Source organism: Chaetura pelagica, unplaced genomic scaffold, assembly GCF_000747805.2.
Source record: "Chaetura pelagica isolate M959 unplaced genomic scaffold, ChaPel_1.0 scaffold108, whole genome shotgun sequence".
NCBI classification, from domain to species: Eukaryota; Metazoa; Chordata; class Aves; order Apodiformes; family Apodidae; genus Chaetura; species Chaetura pelagica.
This window is the reverse complement of record NW_009970718.1, coordinates 2,956,982-2,977,660: the sequence shown is the minus strand read 5'-3', so window position 1 is coordinate 2,977,660 and position 20,679 is coordinate 2,956,982. Positions and strand designations below refer to the sequence as shown.

At 37.2% G+C, this 20,679-nt stretch overlaps 1 protein-coding gene across 1 annotated transcript in view; it reads left to right on the top strand.

The window, feature by feature from the left end:
* The window catches only part of ADAMTS20 (ADAM metallopeptidase with thrombospondin type 1 motif, 20), an 88,932-nt gene that overhangs the window by 20,244 nt on the left and 48,009 nt on the right, over window positions 1-20,679 (top strand). Inside the window, exons 5-11 of the mRNA XM_010006297.1 lie at window positions 6,744-6,827; window positions 7,559-7,683; window positions 10,153-10,193; window positions 10,490-10,595; window positions 11,703-11,849; window positions 12,450-12,591; window positions 13,932-14,036. Of these exons, the coding sequence (XP_010004599.1) occupies window positions 6,744-6,827; window positions 7,559-7,683; window positions 10,153-10,193; window positions 10,490-10,595; window positions 11,703-11,849; window positions 12,450-12,591; window positions 13,932-14,036 (750 nt within the window). The remainder of the gene's footprint in view (window positions 1-6,743; window positions 6,828-7,558; window positions 7,684-10,152; window positions 10,194-10,489; window positions 10,596-11,702; window positions 11,850-12,449; window positions 12,592-13,931; window positions 14,037-20,679) is intronic.

Here is a 20,679-nt window from a genome sequence, read left to right as displayed (position 1 = left end):
TAATTTGCTTCATAAAAGCATCCAGTGCAATTTAGGATGCCATAGGACATCTCACTTGGCCTCAGCTGATGCCTCCCTGTAGATCGTATGTTGTACCTGCCAGTTCTGTGTATGTGTCTGATACCTACAGCATCTGAAGTGACCCTAGGTAACGTGTAGGTTGGCAGCTGAACTGAGTTCTGCTCACTCTGATCACATATATATTGCTTTGTCAGCTAAATCAAATAATGCATATGAAGATACTCTTCATTCTTTTGTCTTGCTTTTCCTTCCCCCTAATAGTTGTTGTTCAGTAAGCTTATAATAAATGTGAAGAATAGGAAGAAAACAAGTGACTACTACTCTTCTATATAATCTATATTGGAATTCATCACTATGGAGGTGGGTCATTTCTTGACCTGTAGCCTATTAATGTTTGAAATAGAACCATTATTAGTCTTATTTCATTACCCATAAAGGGAAGAAATGAAAATATTGAATGTTATCCTTTATGACATTATACAGATATCTTTGATTATTAAGTTAACTGGTACTTGTGTCTGGTCAAGCAACTTCTTTTGTTATAGGAAATTGTCAGGTTGCTGGCATTTTAAATGAATCAAGCATTATATTCTACTCTTTTAATAATTCTGAAGGTTTTAAGGATACTTAGTTTTAGCTTGGATTTCAAGGAAACAGAAGAAGTTTAAGCATATAAATTCAATTAAATGTTAATGAATCATAGACATCTAGCTCCCAGAACAGTCCTGGCCCTTTTTTTTTTTTTTTTTTAAGCATCAACAAAGCCACCAAAGTAAGCTTGTTTTATGAGTGGAAAATAAGAACTGAAATATACTGCTAAATATTTTTAGGATTTTAAGTGTCTTGTCACTCATCCAATTCAAGCAGAATAGGCTTAACTCTCAGCATGCTAGTAATCCCATTGAACTGGAACCCAAATGCATTTTCTCACTTCTGTAAAACTGCATAAATCTTGGCAAGATGAGTATTAACAGTATTTACACTATGTCTTGGAAATCCTTAATAGTTCTGATTGAAATATGTATTTAAAAATACAAGGAATACCTTGGGGGGTTGGACTAGATAATACCTTCCAACCCCTAAGATTCTGTAAGCCTATGATTCTACCTTTGCCATAGGACTTTATCAAAACTTTTGTGTTGAAATACAATAAAGAATGGTATTATTTAATGTGATAAATGAGAAATAAAAGAAAGAAATATGTGACTGTTTAACTCACAGTGTTCTTTCCTGTTCTTCCAAGCATTGCATCAGCAGAGCAGACATTAGGTACTGCCTTAATAGGTTTAGTAGCTGCAGTACTGTATCTCAGATGCATTATGCTGTGACAGTTCAAAGTCCCTTTCATGAAGGCTTGATCTTAGCAAGTGAAGTAATCCATTGACACACTGGAGTGTAAAAGCACCAAAATATCATCAAATCTGGTTCCATGATACATTTTGAGATACTGTCCTCCTTTTCTGAATCAAGTATCTGATTACTGACATCTTTTTTGAGAAGTATACTGCTCATGTAGTTAGTTTGGCAGTAGAAAAAGTCTTGGTCTGTTCTTAGTCTGCTTGCAGCAAGAACTTTGTAATCTTGCCTTTGTGAAAAGAAACCTTGATGTGTAGAACACCTGTGGTAGGGCTGTGTTGGCCAGCTCAGACAGTGAACTTGGCTGACTGCCTAGTCCTGTGAGTGCTGGAGTTGGAGCATGAGAGGGGAGCAGCCATGCGTTCAAGGAGAGGATTGAGACAACATCTGTTTAGATAATTTAACTTGCAGTAAGATAATGGTACAATATTATCATTGTAACATGGTATTAAAAGCTGAGTCTGGAGAAAGGGAGGCTGAGAGGTCACCTTATTACTCTCTTAAAACTACCTGAACGGAGCTTGTAGCGAGGTCGACGTTGGTCGCTTCTCCAAAGTACCAAGTGATAGGACAAGAGGAAATGGCCTCACGTTGCAGCAGCGGAGGTTTAGATTGGATATTAGGAAAATACTCTTCACCGAAAAGGTTGCCAAGTATTGGAACAGTCTGCCTGGGGAAGTGGTGGTGTCACCATCCCTGGAGATATTTAAAAGAGGTGTAGATGTGGTGCTTAGGGACATGATTTAGTGGTGGACTTGACAATGTTAGGTTAATGATTGGACTCTGATCTTAAAGGTCTTTTCCAACATGAATGATTCTATGAAATTTTGCAGCATGTAGGCAGACACACACTTGCCTACCTTGACACTTCACTGCTGTTAGTGCTATTTACTACTGTTATTACCCAGGTGGTGGTGATTGTTGCTGTTAATTAGATATTTAATGATTAGACTAGTACATTGTAGTAGTAGTACAGGGTTCGAGATGTGTCCTTTTAGTAAAGCCCTGGTACTGTTTAATTTTGGCAAAGGCCTTGTTCTAAGCAACCTGGGACTCATCTTGTGTATAAGGAGATATTTTGCCAAGCAACACTCGTAACTCTTTTTCTCAGTGGAGCTTCTAATGGCTACAGCAGCCTGTCTATGTTTGTGCCTTGTGAAATTATCTTTCCAGGTTGTTTCTTTCAAATACTGAAAGCAAGGATGCTTTCACATCTGAGTTGTATATGATGGCATTTGGTGTGATCTGATTAAAGCCTCAGGGCATATTTTCATCAAAAGACTGTAGACAGTAAATGGTGACTTAGTCATAATTGAGTTGTTGCAGTATTAAAAGGTTGTCTTTGCAACCATCTCCCTCCTAAGTTAAGAGACAAGACAGAGCACAGGTATTCCTGGCAGGGTGACTCAGCCTTTAAAAGGGATTTTTTCTTTCTTTTTGCCTCCACTAGAACACCATAGGGAGTCATCTGGAACCTCTACTGGGTTAACTGAGGGAGTGGTAGATAGAAAAGGACTTGGATGAGGGGATAGGAGATGGCCTAAAACTCACAGGGGGAAAAATGATAACTTTGAGGAGTGTAGATATACTTGTGCAAGTTTGCATGAGAAGTCTCTGTTGGCATTACATTCCACCACGGAAAGCACAAGTTTGTAAAGAAGTATAGACGGAACGGAATAGGAGCAGCAACAGCGGAAATAACACAGCTCTTTCTTATTCTCTTGGTGAAGCAATAAATGCTGTGGTGACTTCTTTGTTTCATGCCTTCAGACAATTCTGGGGTTTTATGAAGTATTTGACAGAATCAGTATATGACAGTGGAAGAGGTGAAGGAGAAGAATATCCAGAAGATCCTGGATATCTTACCATTCTTTCAGCACTACGGTGATAAATAAGATTGTTGGAGCCTGCAAGACGTGAGCTAGGAAGTGATATTGTGCTTCTTTCAAGGGGTCTGAATGCTTGTCCTGATGCCTTGTTGTGAGTAACAAAGAGAAAAAGAAAGTTCTTGTGATAACGTATTAAGGAAAAATGAGCCGGAGAAGTCAAATTCAGTTTGGATATATAATTTCCTTATTTTCCAGCCTCTAGAAATATTTGCTTGTTTACTAGCCTTATTTCTAAATGGGGCATTTTGGCACAATTCACAGTCCCAGTTTAATGGACAGTTATAACAGGGATATCATAAGAAGCTAAACTTTATTGTTACCAAGTTGCTTCCAGTCACCTGGCAGCTAGAGCTGTGGTAATGACAACATCTGACGTAATCTTTGAGAATTTAATGAAAATAAAAGCTGTGTTCCTTCCAATAAAGGGTAACTAGCTTCATTTATAGATCTCTTTTTTTCCTTTGCTGTGCAGTCTGAACTGTTCTGTGGTGTGGATGTTGCTTTTAAGAGTCTGAAAAATCTTTTTAAACTGATTTTGCTTTGTCTTGGCTATTACCTCCTGCGTCTTTGAAGCCTGGCTTTATATCACTGTAAAGCATATAGATTTGGAATTTGCAAAGAAGTAGTGTATTCTATCAAATTCCTATCCCATTTCATCGTCTTCTTTTTTTCATGAATGCTGCCAATAAGAAGAGCATTGAAAAGAGGTATCCTTAGAATACAGGAACAGGGAATATTTACCCCTTTATTTTTTTCACTAAAAAATAAGAATCTCATATTTGAGGTCTTTGATATTTCAGTGTATTGATTTGTCATTTCAAGTCTCGATTGATGATTTTAGCTTGTACAGTCCTCTAGGTAAATCTTCAAGTCTGATTCGTGGTTTTCAACTCTCAAGATTTTTCTCTTCACACATGTTCAGTCAGCCTGCAGAATATACCTTGCTTCACTGCATCTCATTATCAGCATGGAGTCTTGCTCTTTGATCTTTTGAAAGCAATGGTAATAACTAAATGTTTGGAGGATAGTATCAAGTGCCATGATACCGAAGATCCATGCTTTCATTCAAACATAGGTTTGTGTTACTTTTATGTTTAGCAGGAGCTTATGCTTCTCGTACTGGACACATGTGCTTCAGATTCCATCAAGAACTGCTGACCTTGAGCATCTAAGGGCCATGGTTTCAGGCTTCAGCTCTTCTCATGACAGAGATAGCCAGTAGATAATTCAGATGGTGCATGGGTATGTTGTTGAAGGTCCTTCAGCAGGTTCTCTTCAAGTGTACAATGAGATTTTAATTCTTCCTATACTTACTCAATCTAATGTATCACCTCTGTGGTACAAGTAACTTGTATCAGGTTTTGAAGAAATGCTTTCACTCAAATATTTTAAATGGACATTGTGTCAACAGGCAGGAAGGGGGACACCTGACTCTGAGTTTTGTATTGGTTTCTTTGCCTCCTCTATGTTTTCAGATTTTGTTGGCAGATAACAGACAGCACTTGCACAACAGTAATACATTTTTCAAGGGAATTTTAACATGGATGAAGGAACATCCATCAACTACAGTAATAACCTTAAGCAAGAAGAAATGCTAATTTTAATCCCGAGAAGGCTCCAGCTTTAGCTCCTTGCCCAGAACATTCTAAATGCTCAGAATCAGAAATGAGATTTCCTCTCACATACTAAATGGTACAGGAGGCCTTTAAGAAACTGAGGGGTGATGTTGGACTGAAGATTGATAGTTGCAGTTTAGGCACTCATAGTATTATTTGGTGATAACTGAAACTAATTAAACCCCTCATACAGATCTCAATCCCTTTGCCTATTTGGCTGTGAATGTTATTTATCTGGACTTCAGTAAGGCCTTCAATACCATTTCCCCACCTGATAAAGTTCAACAGGGCCAAGTGCAAGGTCTTGCAACAAGGTCAGAGCAATCCCCAGTGTTGATACAGACTGGGAGATGAATGGATTGAGAGTGGCCCTGTGGAGAAGGTCTTGGGCATACTGGTGTCTATGCCTGATTGAATTCTTCAGTGAGTGCTTGAGAGATGCTCCTTATTCCCACCTTAGAATAATTGGACACTTACTGATTAGTAATCAAGAATGGCATAGTTATGGAAGGAGGCAGACAACAGCTGTGCTGCTCTGAAATGTGTCCTCTGCATGGATTCCAAAACTCTATTTCCAGCTTGTATATCAACAAAAGAATGAAGGACAGCGCTGCATGTTGGGCTCTCTCTTGTTTTGAGAAAGGGAGGTTATGAGTCAGTGGGATACACTGCTCTGTCAATTCCAACTTTTAGCAGAATTTCTCAGTACATAGACAGCAAAGCTGTGGTTTCACAAGCAATTTGCAGCAGTTCAAGTGTAGGCTACTTTTGAAGGAAATCTGTTCTTCTCCACTTTTCCCTTCGTCAGAGGGGCTGCACCAGAAAGGAGATAATGTTGATCTATATAACATGATATAAAAAAAGAAAACAGAAATACATTGGTTTGCATCTGGATCAGTTCCTTGATCCTGTTACCTTTGTAACAGGACAAGCCAGAAGGGAGGAATAGCAGTACTTCTGGGTATGGTGGCATCTCTTGTTTAGATAAGGCTATTGTTCACCAACTACTTGAAGCCAAATTGTAGAATCCATATGGAAGGAATGTCTGAAGCTGTTATTGGGAATTAATAAACTTTTTTACTTCTTTTACAAAGAGTAACTTTCAAAGTGGTTCACTTTGGTGTATGAATTGACTCCTGATTTTTACTATCTGGCTGCAGGATTATATATAAAAATGCCTGTTGGGTATGTAAATATGATTTTTTATGAATGAAGAAATAAATCTTTCTTTGTGTCATATATTTTCAATAAAGTTTTACAAATCAGTCCAACTTTCATTAAAAGCAAGGACAAAAACTTAATTGTTTAAAGTTGCTTTCTAAAACCCTCTAATACTTTACATATTGATTCTACACATCATCTGTGTAAACCAGCTTATGTCTATGACAGTTGCAAGGACATTACTTTTGTTCTTTCTTTGATATTTCACCAATAAATTACAGGTTTTACAGTGTATAGTAAGTATCCTTTGTACAGTAGTATTTCAACATGTTGTCTGTTTACAAATCAATATAAAATTATAGGTAGTTGGATTTTTAAAACTGCATTTTTAAATTTATAATGACTATTTTAGGATTGTTGCCTTTTATGTCGAGATTAGTATTGGAAAACTTTGTGTGTGCATTTTCTAGCCCTTTTTTATATACTAAACATGAGATATTTTGAGGTAACATCTCAGGTTAAAAACTGGACAACTGTTTTGGCTTTGTCACTCTACCCATGGGTAGAAAAGTAGAGACAAATGCATGCGACATCCCTTGTGTAGCAACTTATTTTTCTTTGATAGCTTGTTTGCAGGACAAAAAGAGATATGATTTATCAGATGAGATTAATATGCTAATCTTCTGACTTTTCTCTTTAGGTTGCAGCAATTTATAAAGATTCAAGTATCGGAAATCTTATAAATATAGTTATTGTAAAATTAATTGTAATTCACAGTGAACAGGTAGGAAGAAGGTTTCTTTTTTAATGGAAGAATCAAATTACATTAATTTGCATTGTAATTCTGAAGGTTAAAATATTTTTGGTTTAAGTACAAAATATTTTCTTTAAACTATAAGAATTTGTCTTAAAATAAGAAACTAAATGTTTAATATAAGGTAAACTGCAGAGCCTTTCTTTAATGCCTGGTATTTCCTCATCTGTCTATTAGCCCTTCCTGTTGACCTACATGGACATAAATCAGATACTATATGAAAGCTTGTGGTATAACTATCTAAATAGTAGTAACTGTATGTGTGGCAACATGATAATAAAATTACAGCATTTAGAGAGAGATTTGATTGGGTGTTTTCAGCCCTATCAGCTCTAATATTTGAAGATAGTAGGATGTATACCCTTTCCAAATACATGTTTTACTATTTATTTATTATAAATGTCACTCTTTAAAAAAATATTATTTCATTAATGTTCATATGATTATACATTGATTAAAATAATGGATTCTCATGACTGATGACTTGTAGCTGAATCAATATCTGATCCTACAAACAAATCTGTCTGAGTCACCTATTATATGGAGTCCTGCTGGCTTCCTTTGCATGCACAGTCATTGTTTTGTAGGTTAGGGGCACAAATGATGAAGTAGTAAGTGCAAATTCATTAGTATTAAAACCCTTGTTTGTTTGTTTGTTTATTTGGGGTTTTTGTTGTTTTTTTTGGCCACGTCTTGTTTAGGAAGGACCAGCTATCACTTTTAATGCAGCTACCACGCTTCGTAATTTCTGCTTATGGCAGCAAGCACAAAACACTTTGGATGATGCTCATCCTTCTCATCACGATACTGCTGTTCTTATCACTAGGTACAGTATCTGAAATAGCCGTAATTACTCAGCGAGGTGAGACAAATGCTTCAGTTTCTTTTTTACATCATCATTTTTTAACTGTTCCACTTACATTGTTCATAGATAATTGAAATGAATAAAGACTGTCTTGCAGCTCCTAAACCACTGATCATCAGCACATGAACAATTACTCTGACAGTGCTATGTTGGTGGCCAAGTATCTGATGAACTTTTCATTAAAGATGATGGAAATTACTTTGATCTGAAATTGTTACAAGGGAATCATAGAATCATAGAATCTTAGGGGCTGGAAGGGACCTCGAGAGATCATCTAGTCCAACCCCCCTGCCAGAGCAGGGTCACCTAGAGTACATCACACAGGAACTCATCCAGGTGGGTTTTGAATGTCTCCAGTGAGGGAGACTCCACAACCTCCCTGGGCAGTCTGTTCCAGTGCTCTGTCACTCTTACAGTAAAAAAATTTTTTCGGATATTCACCTTGAACTTCCTATGCTCCAATTTACACCCATTACCCCTTGTCCTATCACTGGTCATCACTGAGAAAAGCCTAACTCCGTCCCCCTGACACTCACCCCTTACATATTTGTAAACATTGATGAGGTCACCCCTCAGTCTCCTTTTCTCCAAGCTAAAGAGACCCAGCTCCCTCAGCCTTTCCTCATAAGGGAGATGTTCCACTCCCTTAATCATCTTCGTAGCTCTGCGCTGGACTCTCTCGAGCAGTTCCCTGTCCTTTTTGAACTGAGGGGCCCAGAACTGGACACAATACTCCAGGGAACTAAATATTAAACCATTGTACAAATATATGATAGGGATGGGGTGTTGTGTGGGGGATGTAGGAAAACTCTTTGCCACCAAGTCTCCACAGGACATTTCACTGTGGACCCCTCTACGCTGGAACACGAGCATGTTCACTGATGAGGCAAAACTAGGAGGGGTGGCTGATGCTCCAGAGGGTTGTGCTGCCATCCAGGACAGGCTGGAGAGCTGGGCAGAGAGGAACCTAATGATGTTCAACAAGGGGAAGTGTAGAGTCCTGCACCTGGGGAGGAAGAACCCCAAGCACCAATATAGGTTAGGGATGGACCTGCTGGAAAGCAGTTCTGAGGAGAAGGATCTAGAAGTCCTGGTAGATTTTAAATTAACTGAGTCAGTATTGTTGCCAAGAAGCCAAATGGAATTCTGGGGTGCATGAGGAAGAGTGTGGCCAGTAGGTTGAGAGAGGTCATTCTCACCCTCTATTCTGCCCTGGAGAGGCCACATCTGAAATACTGTGTCCAATTCTGGGCTTCCCAGTTCAAGAGAGACAGGGAACTAGTAGAAAGAGTCCGGCAGAGGGCAACAAAAATGAGTGGGAAATTGGAGTATCTTCCTTATGAGTAAAAGTTGAGAGATCTGGGACTTTTTAGCCTGGAGAAGAGAAGGCTGAGGGGAGACCTTATTGATGCTTACAGGTATCTAAAGAGTAGGTGCAAGGAGGATGGAAACAGACTTTTCAGTCATTTCCAGTGACAGGATGAGGGGCAATGGGCACAAGCTGGAACAAAGGAAGTTCCATTGAAATATGAGGAAAAACTTTTTTACAGTGAGGGTGACAGAGCACTGGAACAGGCTGGCTAGCAGGACTGTGGAGTTCCCTTCAAAACCTGCCTGGATGCAGTCCTGTGTGATGTGCTCTAGGGGATCCTCCTTCAGTGGGGGAGTTGGCCTAGAAGATCTCTAGTGATTCCTTTCAGCTCTGACAATTCTGTGAGGGCTGGGACAGCCCTCCATGGATCAGCAGATGACACAGGGCTCTGTCACTTCTCATCTGCTGATCTGCAAAGAGTTGACCCCATGTAAAGATGTCCTGGTGGCGAGTTGTCCCTTCCCATTGTACAGAATGGAATCAGCTGAAGGATTGAGTGACTTTCAGCTCCTTGTATTCCAGGCATAACCACAAGCCTACAAATGGAGACTACTTAAATATTAGTATATATTCTTCCTGCACACCAGTCACCTCAGTAAAGGTTCTGGTGATCATTGAAATATTTCTCTTTTGCTGTTCCTTTTCATTATTTTGCCCCCAGTACTCAAGTTGGACATGCTCTAGCACTTCAAAATGTTTTATATTTGTCCTGAATTTAGCCTTGTTGTTTTGGTAGATGGTCCACTACACAAAGTAGTTTCAAGTATACTGTGATCTGCACATTTTTCAATAGGATGTCATGCTTATTCTACCTTCTGCAGTGTAGAGAAATAACATAGTATTTGTATTTTTCTTCTTTGCAAGCTAAACAGAAAGCAATACTGTAGAACTTAGTCTGTGGAATTTAAATTACCTTTTTCACTAGAATGCAAATTTATAAAGATTAAAAATTTAGAATCAGATTTGCAAGTGCAGTATTTAATATAGCAGCAATTAAATACTTTAAAATATTTTTTTTTATTTGATGTAATAATTTTAAATAAATCTTTTTCTTCAAGGGAAGATATCTGCAGAGCTAGAGAGAAGTGTGATACTCTTGGTGAGTTATCCTTTTTAATCAGTATTATTTTATAACAGAAACTCTAAGAGGATTTCACTGTAGGCAGAAAAATAAATTAGGAATAAATCAGAAAATAGATGCAAAAAATCTGCCTCTCAATGCTGTTCTGCCTTAGCACATCCTTTGGTGCTAGGTAGTTCTTTGTTTTGTGTAAATTTGTTGCATAGTTAAAGCATAACTCTCAACTCAGGTGCCATGGTATTAGTTTATAGAGTTACTCCTTCTGTATGAACATTAATTCTGTTAAGCTTTTATATAAGGATGCACCTTTGCAGGTTTGGCAGAGCTGGGTACAATGTGTGACCCTCTACGCAGCTGTTCTATAAGTGAAGAAAATGGGTTGAGTGCTGCTTTTACTATAGCACATGAACTTGGACATGTGTAAGTACCTATTGCCCAGCAGGTAATTTTTTAAAGTTTTCTTTCAAATATGACCAATTTCCAGTGATAGGCTCTACCTTTCTTAGAAGTCTGCTGTGTCCTTTTAGAAGAGTCATTATTTTTGCCCCTTGGAGTGAGCTAGAGCCAGTTGCCCACCATCTAGAGGTAGAGAAATTATTTTATAACCTGATGGGTACCCTGAATTATGGGAAATACTGGCCAGAGAGCTGGGTTCTGTCCTTTTGTCATATGAGCTGGTGGGACACTGGGACAGATACCTGAGATGTACAGCATAGTCCTGTTAACTCCCAACTGCTTTCTAGCTTTGATAAGAATTTACCTTTAAGGAAATACAATTGTTAATATAACACAGAAATATTCTTCCTTTTGTTTGAGCCTTTCAGAATACAATAGAGTACACAGAGAGAAACACTTTACACAGAAAAATAAGAGGAGATGACAGCATTTTATTTTATGAACCATACCTCATCAGTGGTGGCAGAAAGATGCTATACTCTAGCTCCATGAGGCATGTCCCAGTGTAGGTAACGGTGATGTTACAGAGCTTCGTAGCTACCTTGTTGATTTTCATGTGGCTGGAAGTTCATTTAGGTTCATACCTTTTGTCATGGAATTAAACTGAGATGTAAAATAAGATTATGTGTAGTTCCATAAATATGATGTTGATGTGCTCTGTACTTTGTTTTTGTTACTGAATAGTAAGAGTTACGATGTGAACATCAGAGTAGTATGTTATGGACAGTCTAGTGGTGGCCTGTATATTCAGTTGAGGAGATGGGTTGCTCATTTCAAGTGGCATACTCCCAAAACACTGGAAATTTTCTGGTGAGCTAAAGAACTATGTGATTGTAAAATTATTCCTGTGCCCAGCATTTTATAAAGAGGAGCATTTTGGATAAAGAGAGAATTTTGTAAGGCATTTTTAAGATAACTTTTGCCATACTGTCAGATTGTCATATGAAATGAGTCCTGTTACATTTTAAGGCCTTTTCAAACTCCAAACTCGTGCATTTACTGCTTCAACAAAGAGAGTTTCAATGAATTATTGCTGAATTTGTTTTAGAGTTTGTCTGTTTTCCTTTTTAGATTTAATGTGCCTCATGATGACAGTTTTAAATGTAAAGAAGCTGGAATTAAACATCAATACCATGTGATGGCTCCAACTTTAAATTACCATACAAGTCCATGGACCTGGTCAAAATGCAGTCAAAAATATATCACTGAATTTCTTGAGTAAGTATCAATATATTTCTATGCTGTTTTTTCTAAGATTTCATGTCTTTCTGAGAAGTGTTTTAAAACTATTGCTACCATTTTTGTGTTGTTGTCAGCTTTAACCTCTGACTTGTAGGACTTCGGTCCTCCAGAATAATACAGATACTTAACTTTTTGGATGATTCATGGCTTTGTTAAAGTTGCACTCAACATGTAAAGCTAAGACTTTTTTTTTTACTTTAGCGGCATTTGTAATTGAAAAACTCTTTGGTATCATTTTTGTAGTTCAGAATGGACACAGTTCATTTTAGGCATTTTTATTTAAGAAATAATTGGTAGGTATAATTTAGGAAGTACCATCTTTTTTTTCCCTATAATGTGAAAATGAGAAATGACAGCCAGAATGGAAAAAAATGTGAAGCATTGTTGGATATAATGCAAAATCCAGTCCAGGAAAATCAAGTGACCTTGTTTATTTTATTTATTTTAATTAAAGTCATTGTTTAGACAGGTAGGCATGCAAACCTTGAAATCCCCTGCGATATGCATGTGTAAGTACGCTCCCAATTAATTAATTAGAAATTATTTATTCACATTTTGTTCTTGTTCTTACAACAGTACTGGTTATGGTGAATGTCTCCTAGACAAACCTAGTGGAAGAATATATGATCTTTCCTCTCAGCTGCCTGGGTCAATGTATGATGTCGACAAGCAGTGTGAACTTATGTTTGGTCTTGGGTCACAAGTGTGCCCATATCTGGTGAGTGAACAATGTACAGTCATGCTCAATCCATGCTAAAAAAAATACTGAAAGGTAGGTTTAGAAAGTAAATCTCAGGCCTTCTGGTTTCAGAAGAATTTTATCCTGAAATATGTGAAAATTCACATTCTTTTCCATTGAAGGGGAAATAGTTCTGTGGAGAGAATTGCAGCTCCATATGCTAAAAATACATTGAATTTAAAAGTAAGATTACTTCTTTTCAATTTGCACATCTGTGAATATGATTATAATTACTCTAAAGTATCTAAAGCTGTGTGAATTAATTCTTACTGCAACTACTGAAAGGGAATTATTTCAACACTTCTTAATTTTTTTTTCACATTATAGCTCCTACCTTGCATTAACAGGTCTTTCTTATCTGCTTCTTTTAGTGATTTTTAAAAATTTGTAACTTTAATATATCTATATATTCATGTATTTGTCCAGAATATTTGGTTCCTCTGCTTTGTCAGAGTCAGAAAATATTTTCATGCCTGTTAGAGAGGACATTTTGTATATTTAACCAAAAATTTATTTAAACGAAAAATGAATCTGGAAAGAAAACTTGAGCAGATTAATGAACTTAAGTTGTGTTTTGAAAATTTAATGTGGCCAATGCGATATAAAATAAATAGAAATAGCACATTATGTCTTAACTTATTACTGTTGAGATGTCACAGATTCAGATTTTGGAAGAACCTCTATTAGCATTTCATGGCTTGCTGGAGCTATTTAAAGGAGAGAATTTAAGAGCATACTCAGACTTAATTAAGTGGAGCTGTTGGTGAGGTAAAGTGTTGTTTAGGAAGGATCAGTCTTTACGGTAATACTATAGAAAAGTAAAGGAGGATTCAAAGACCTAAAGATGGTGTAACTGAAGACTTCTTTGTAAATTTTGCAGTCTACAAAGGTTATTTGTCCATGAAGAGTCCTTTAAAAATTTGAAAAGGAGACTTTCTTATTAATTTTGTCTCATTTTATGTTAAAATCAATTCCAGTTAGTAATATTTATCTGGGGATTGTACTCAAACTGTGCTGCATAGGATCAGCTGTAATCTCTTACATGCTGTTTCATTAAGTTATCTACTGAGTTAGAAAATGAAGTTATCTATTACTTCTAATGAGATCAGTTGCAAATATTCCATATTTCTGTCTGGCTTTATGCCTTATTTTATTTTTTTTAAATTTTATTTTTCTTTTTAAAAATTTTATTGGTAAAAAATCATAGTACTAATAGCAGAAACTAAACTCATATAGTGTGTGAAAACATTGCAAATCTGTCAGCTAATGTCTACAATATTGTTACAAGTTCAACAAAGGTAATCTTGTTTTCTTCTTAGAAACAGTGCAAACGCTTATGGTGCACAAGCACAGAAGGAATTCACAAGGGTTGCCGCACTCAGCACATGCCTTTGGCTGATGGAACAGCTTGTGGTGTGGGAATGGTAAGGCTTCATGTCTTTCTTGGCACTGGCACATTGCAGAGTCATTGATGTGGGTAAGAAAGATGAGTACTTTACTGCACCTGTGGCACACTGATGTTGTGAAGAATACCTACCCAACTTCATGTGCAGTTTCTGTTACACCTGTAATGTTGTGGTCTGTAATGTGGGTTGTCTGTTTGGAGTAATGATCACAGAATCCCAGAATCCTAGGGGTTGGAAGAGACCTCAAAAGATCATCTAGTCCAACCCCCTGCCAGAGCAGGATCACCTAGGGTACATCACACAGTAACGTGTCCAGGTTGGTTTTGAATGTCTCCGGCAAAGGAGACTCCACAACCTCTCTGGGCAGCCTGTTCCAGGGCTCTGTCACTCTCACAGGAAAGAAGTTTTTTTCTGATAAGGTGTGAATATCTAATCAGTCAAGATACAATCAAGGCAGTTTCAGAACCTTCATAGAAACAGAAGTAGTGGTGGAGGGTAGATGAATCCAAAGATATCAAGGAGGATTTGAGTGCTTTAGTTTTGGACTGTTGGTGAACTGTCTCAGTTCACCACCAGTAAATAGAAGTATTTTCTTACCTGTCTGGGGATTGTGAGAATAAATATTTCAGAGATCTTTTACATGCTCAGATATGAAAATTATTATCTCAAATACTCAAGGTTTATTATGTTGAGCTGCTTCGAATAGGTAGGATGGGTGGGAAGGAGGACAGACCCTGCCTCAACATCCTGACACCCCAGGTGGGGCTTCTGCCTCCAAAGCCTTTGGCAGCTTCTTTGTCAAAGGCTACACAGAGGGAGTGGAGATCCACAATTTTGGAATGTGGTTTCCTACTGAGATCCCAAACCACTTGATCACCCTGAAAAATCCTTGATTTTGAGGACAAAGTGAATTGAACACCTGCAGAAGCATAGGTCTAACTCCACAAGCCAAGCTAAGGCCACACTGAAAAACTTCTCACCTTCACTGACCAGGCATCTTGGTGGCATTTCCCTCTAGGAGTGAGGAAAACCAGCTTTGCCTTCAGCTACAGATTCTCAGGCTCTTCCCACTGGGAAGTTGCATTTGAATAGGTAGTGTGCTTTTGGAACTTCAGGGGCTGTAGGAACAATGTTAATTTTTTATCTCATAATAGCTTGATAGGTTTAAAGATTATTTTAAAAATATCTTGTCTACTTTCTGTGTATAATAGGATGCTACATTTCATTCAGTTGTTACTAAATTTCGGCCAGTAACTTTTGATCTTTATATACTGCTTTTTTTTTTTTTTTTTTCTGTATTTGGTGTGAAAGTAGTAGTGATAAATTTGAAAATACTTTCTTAATGGATAACAGTTTAGTGGGTAAACCATCTCAAATGGTTTCTTCTCTCTAGCAAGATTAGGAAAAGTTATTTGAAGGTTGTGGTGGAAGCTTTGCTTGATTAAATCCTATGCTTGCAGCTGGTGCTATAATGTTTCAACCATTTTTCAGCTGGTCACTGAAAAGGAAGGAAGTTCATCTTTATATGAAACTTCATGTGTAACCTTTAGTTCAATTGACTTGTCTCTAATTTGGCAACATCAGAGCATTTCTTTCATATAAGAATACAAAAACCTATTTTATGCAATTACTGCAGTGAAACCAGTCTTCTCTAGGAAGTGAAGAGCTAATTACAGTCATTGCCTCTGAGAGATGTAAGAAAGAACAGCAATTAATTGGACAAATTGTCATCTCTTCATGTCCTCGAGACAGCTCCTTTCAAGCTCAGCCAGCGAGTTTCTGTTGATGTTAATGGAATTAAGACAGGACAACTAGTTATTGTAATTAATATTTGCCAGCATGCTTAAGTAAATTTATAATTGGCATTTGCAGCATTATTGCTGTGATGAATACCAAAAAGGTCCCTTTAAAGCCTTTGGAACTTTAGTAGCAACATTTTAAGCTTAGACTTCAAACTAGAGTTTATTTTCATAGTAATCTTGAGGGTTTTTTTAGGTTGTGTGCCTGGTTAGTGGATTTTGCTGTGTGGATTTCTCTAGCTGTCATTGAATCTAGCTGTCATTGTCCTTCTCCAAAGTGCCAGAAGATACAAATCTAATCATATTGGAGACTCTCAAGTGAATAAGAAAACAGTTTTTCCTGAGTCTATGCACTTCCTAATGGAATATCTTGCTGTATGCAATCTATCAGCATGCATGTATTTTGAAAGATAATTGTGTTTTGTATGTCTCAAAGTGCACACACCTGTGCTCAGTGACTTTTTAATACATATGATATTAGTAGTAGGTACAAGTGGCATTTTCTTATAACATTAAGGGGAAAATGCAGCCTAACATTTCAGTGTCTTAGCGAAAAAAGAAAATATTTTCTTGGGAATATGAACATTTCCTGAATTAATTCTGTAGTGTTAATATTATTAATTACCTAGAATTAATATTAGTATAATAGAAAACTTTAACTACAATTTGCTATTCTTGTCAAATTTCTTTGATCTGATCAAATTGTCCTTTGTTTATTCTAGAGTTACCTGCAAAAATGAATTCTATTACTTGCTTGTTGGGCTTCTGTTAAAGTATCTGAAAATTTCTCTCTGCCTCCACTTTTTAGACATTCTGAATGCTTAGTTCTGATGGTAGCCTATAGGTAGCAATTCTGGTATGTCAGAATAGTTTCTCACTCCATTGATATTCATGGTTTGTCTCATCACTTCAGGTGCTTTTTGCTTGCCTATTTGGCTTGAGTAACACCCATAGGAAGTCTGAGCTTCTGCAATCTCTTTCTCAAGTCAGAGACCTTCACTGAAGCATAGAGGATCTAATTAAAAGAAGCAGTATGCTAGTAGTTTATAGAGTATTATGTGTAACCAGATTAGTTACAAGCCAACTGATACACAAACTGTCCTTACATGTATCTATTTCCAGCTTACATCTCAGAGTCATGGATTATTTATAATGAGGTGATGCAGTTTTTAGCAGTGTAAGCTACATGGTAATAAAAACACTCAAAATGTTGTGGGTTTTGTTCATAATTGTGACCTAAGTGATAAGTGTAGGCTCATCTGAGAATACATGCTACAGAGATAGAAACCTAAGATGCTATTGTAAAAACTTGAGTTAGACATTTCTCCAAGCCCCAGTGATTAGTAAGTGCTCTATTTTCCCTGTTTGCACTTTGGTCTTGTTTCTCTGGGCAAGGTGCTTTCTTAAGTATGTCTATTATAGGAAGAAGTCAGAGAGGAGATGCAGGTCTTATGTTCAGCAAAATGTTTCTTTACATCAACTTGAAGCAGGCTAGGCAGAGTGAGGTCTGTAGTCATTAATGGAAATGAATGGGAACATCCCACAGAGATAAATACAGCCAGAAATTACAGCTCTGAGGTTTGTGGACTTTGGCATTCATCTGAGTGGGTGTTCTCATTTTCACTCTCTGCTCATGGGGTAATGTGCTGAATCTTTGTAACTTCTAGGATTCAAACAGCTGTATGTGATTGGAACAGTTGGACAGTTTATTCTCAGACCTCTGCTACAGGCCAGATACTTTGTAGTGAGCTGATCTCGTACTGCAGCACTATGTTTAGTGTTTATCTGTTTTGTGGCACCAGCTACACCCATTTTCCTTTCCTGCATTCAGTCCACAAAAACTTTCTTTTCCTCTGATATTCCTTTTGATTGTCCTTTTGATTTTCTCTGCATGCTTGTCTGCAGTGTTCAGTCATCTTTCCCGTTAGAAGCATCAGCAGCTACCAGTGACATCCATGGAATCCTGTTGGTGTCTGGAAATGTAGAAATAGTTTTTTTCCTTCGTTTCAATCATTGCCCCGAGATCTTCAAAATCCACGTGCATCTCAGAGTAGTCTGGAAAATGTAGGCAGTAAGACTGAACTTGGAATCCTTCTGCTGTGAGTCATACCAGACTGTATATGAAGTATTTGATTTCAGAAGAGCTCTAGTCCAGTTCTGCACGCATTCATCATTTTTCTTGATTTGGTCAAAATAAAATATAGCCTGGCAATGAATACTTTAAAAACTTCTTTCAAAGTTGCTTTCCTGAAAATTTAGTAAGTTCAATAACTATGAGATAAGTTGGGAGTACCCAAAATCAGTTTATTAAATCATAGTTTAATCCATAGCCAAGAGTCAAACTGATTATTAAAAGCAGATAATTAATAAATACAAATCTGAACCTGTAGGTTCATTGATCCCAAATTTGAACCATTGAACCTCCATCTCATCTCTGAAGATACAGTAGTTCCATGTGGATTTGGTTCAGAATTTCTGCCTTTATTGACAGAAAGCCCAGCTGTTGACCTTGGCTAGGGCAGAGATGCCACTTGCAGTAATTGGTATGTTTGGAATGACAAGCGATATGACTCTGTGATTCTATACCCACTTTACTTAATGCCTACGTTATATTTGCCATAACAAATGTAGGAAAAAAATGTTAGTTATTATATTTAAGTTTATGAAAGTTCTGTGTATTGTAGTATTCTCAGTGAAGCAATGATTCAAGGCAACACAGAAGGACATCTGGAATGCGTCTGGTGCCGGAGTTTTCTACTGTGACTTCACCATGTTGCTTCTGTAGGAATGCAGCAGAATAATAGCTGAGACAACTTTCTTGAATAAGCTATTAGAATCCCAGATGTGAACATGTGCTTTGCATTTCTGCAGATCAAAATAATGCTGTTGTGGGTATAAAATTTCATTTTATGTCTCTGTCTTTTCCTGAAATCTCCCTTCAAGTTACTGTAAATGCTTTTGTGGATGGAAGAAGAACCTAAAGTCTCAGTTGCTGTCCCTTATTTGGATGATGTGTTTGTTTTGTGAAGTAGGAGTTAGAATCTTCAGCCAACAGTAGTAAAACATAGTTTCCTAAGGTGCTCATTGACCATTCTTGGAGAGGCAAGGTCTTCATGTTTCCTCATATTTGTCTTAAACTTTCTTGTAATGCAGCCGTATCTTTTATTGCAAGGTGCTGAAATGTTTGGGTACAAAGGTACCTTACAGTCATCTTAGAAAAAATGATAAAAACTAATGGTAGGCACTGCAGTGAGAAATTCACATGCAGATACACAGTGAAATTATGCTGTGTTTTTGGTGCTAAGTTAAAATATTAGTCTTAGCATCAAGCAAGTGATTGTCTGGCCAATTTTCTGGATTGTTTAAATGACTGTGACAAGATAGCTCTAGCTTTTCTTTTGTGTTTGCTTTGGGCTTCAAAATCACCTTGAATGGTTTTATTCTTAGCAGAAAGCATTCAGGGTTAAGAAGATGTGTCCCGTGTGCAAGGGTCAGTGTGACAAAAGAATTACACAGGCAGGAAATTTTATCACCTAGTTGGATTAGGAACTCCAGCAAAACTCAGAAAGGAAAATCTAATTCTGTGCAAATTCCTGTTTTTAAAGCAAAATTATTGTTTGTATATGAGCATAAGTATTATTTAATAAAAGCATATGCTAATCAGGAATAATTGCTTCCACTGAACAGCATTGAGTTTTGTATCATTCAGGTATATTGAGAAAGATAGCACATATAATTTCTGTATGTTCAGCAAAGTTTGTGTTAATTGATCATGCAGTAACTTTGTGACATCATAATAATGTTTGAGAAATTCTGCATGACATTTAAATGAATTTTAAAAGGCGGGAATCCTGGAAGTATTTTATCTTCTGTGTATCAGAGGTGCTTAAATTGTTTTATGCGCCAGAGAGTTTGGTTATCAAAACCCTTCTAAACTTTAAGGTATTTCAAAGGCATTTTGTGTCACAGAAAGCAGAGAAGCAAACCCTAAGGTTCAGAAACACCCAGGATTTTACTAGATATAATGTGTTCTGATGATTCTAGTGACTGATCCATGTATGTACTGCAAGGGAGGATGGAATAAGCCGCTCCCTGACAATGTGACTAAGAGAATCCTTTCTGTCAACAAACCTAATGATCATTCTAACCCTAAGTTTGCAAACAGTCATCATCTAAAATAAGGAGTTCTCTCTCTTGTGTATGAGCACTGACCCCATGTAGTCCATCCTGCCCAGTGTCTTGTCCCCAGGTCTGGACAGTCTTTGATCCTTCAGAGTGTGTTTGGAGTCAAGGATAAAGCTGAAGACATGTTACCTACACAAAAGTCAGCAGGAGACAGATAATGCTGACATTTTCATATCTTGTAATATTCTGGTTTGGTAGGTAAATTATTCCACTATGTTGTGATCAGATATAGCACTTGGGGTTTTCTAAAGCATGCAAGTTAATTAGAATTCCATCTGCCATAAGTCATCAATAGGATTAGTGCTGGTAATTCCTGCAGGTTCTTTGGAAAAAGTCACACATGCAGCAATCATAAGATTCTCATTTAAACTTTTTAGCAATGTACTTTTTGATTAACCACTGAAGTGGATAAATATTTGCAGAGTCAGGGACTTAAGTAGTCAATACTTAGAAGCAAGAGATTGACCAGTCAATACCTCTGAAAAAAACAGGAAGTGATTACAACTTTCTGTGAATAATAACAGTTTAGAGATGTATGGGCTGATGAAGTCTTATAACTGTCATGACCACAACAGATTAGTCTTGCAATCTTTTTAATCTTAACAATGTAAATCCCAACAGATGGAATGAAAAGTGCACCTTTATGTAAGTTTTTAGTTGAAAATAGGTAGTTCTTC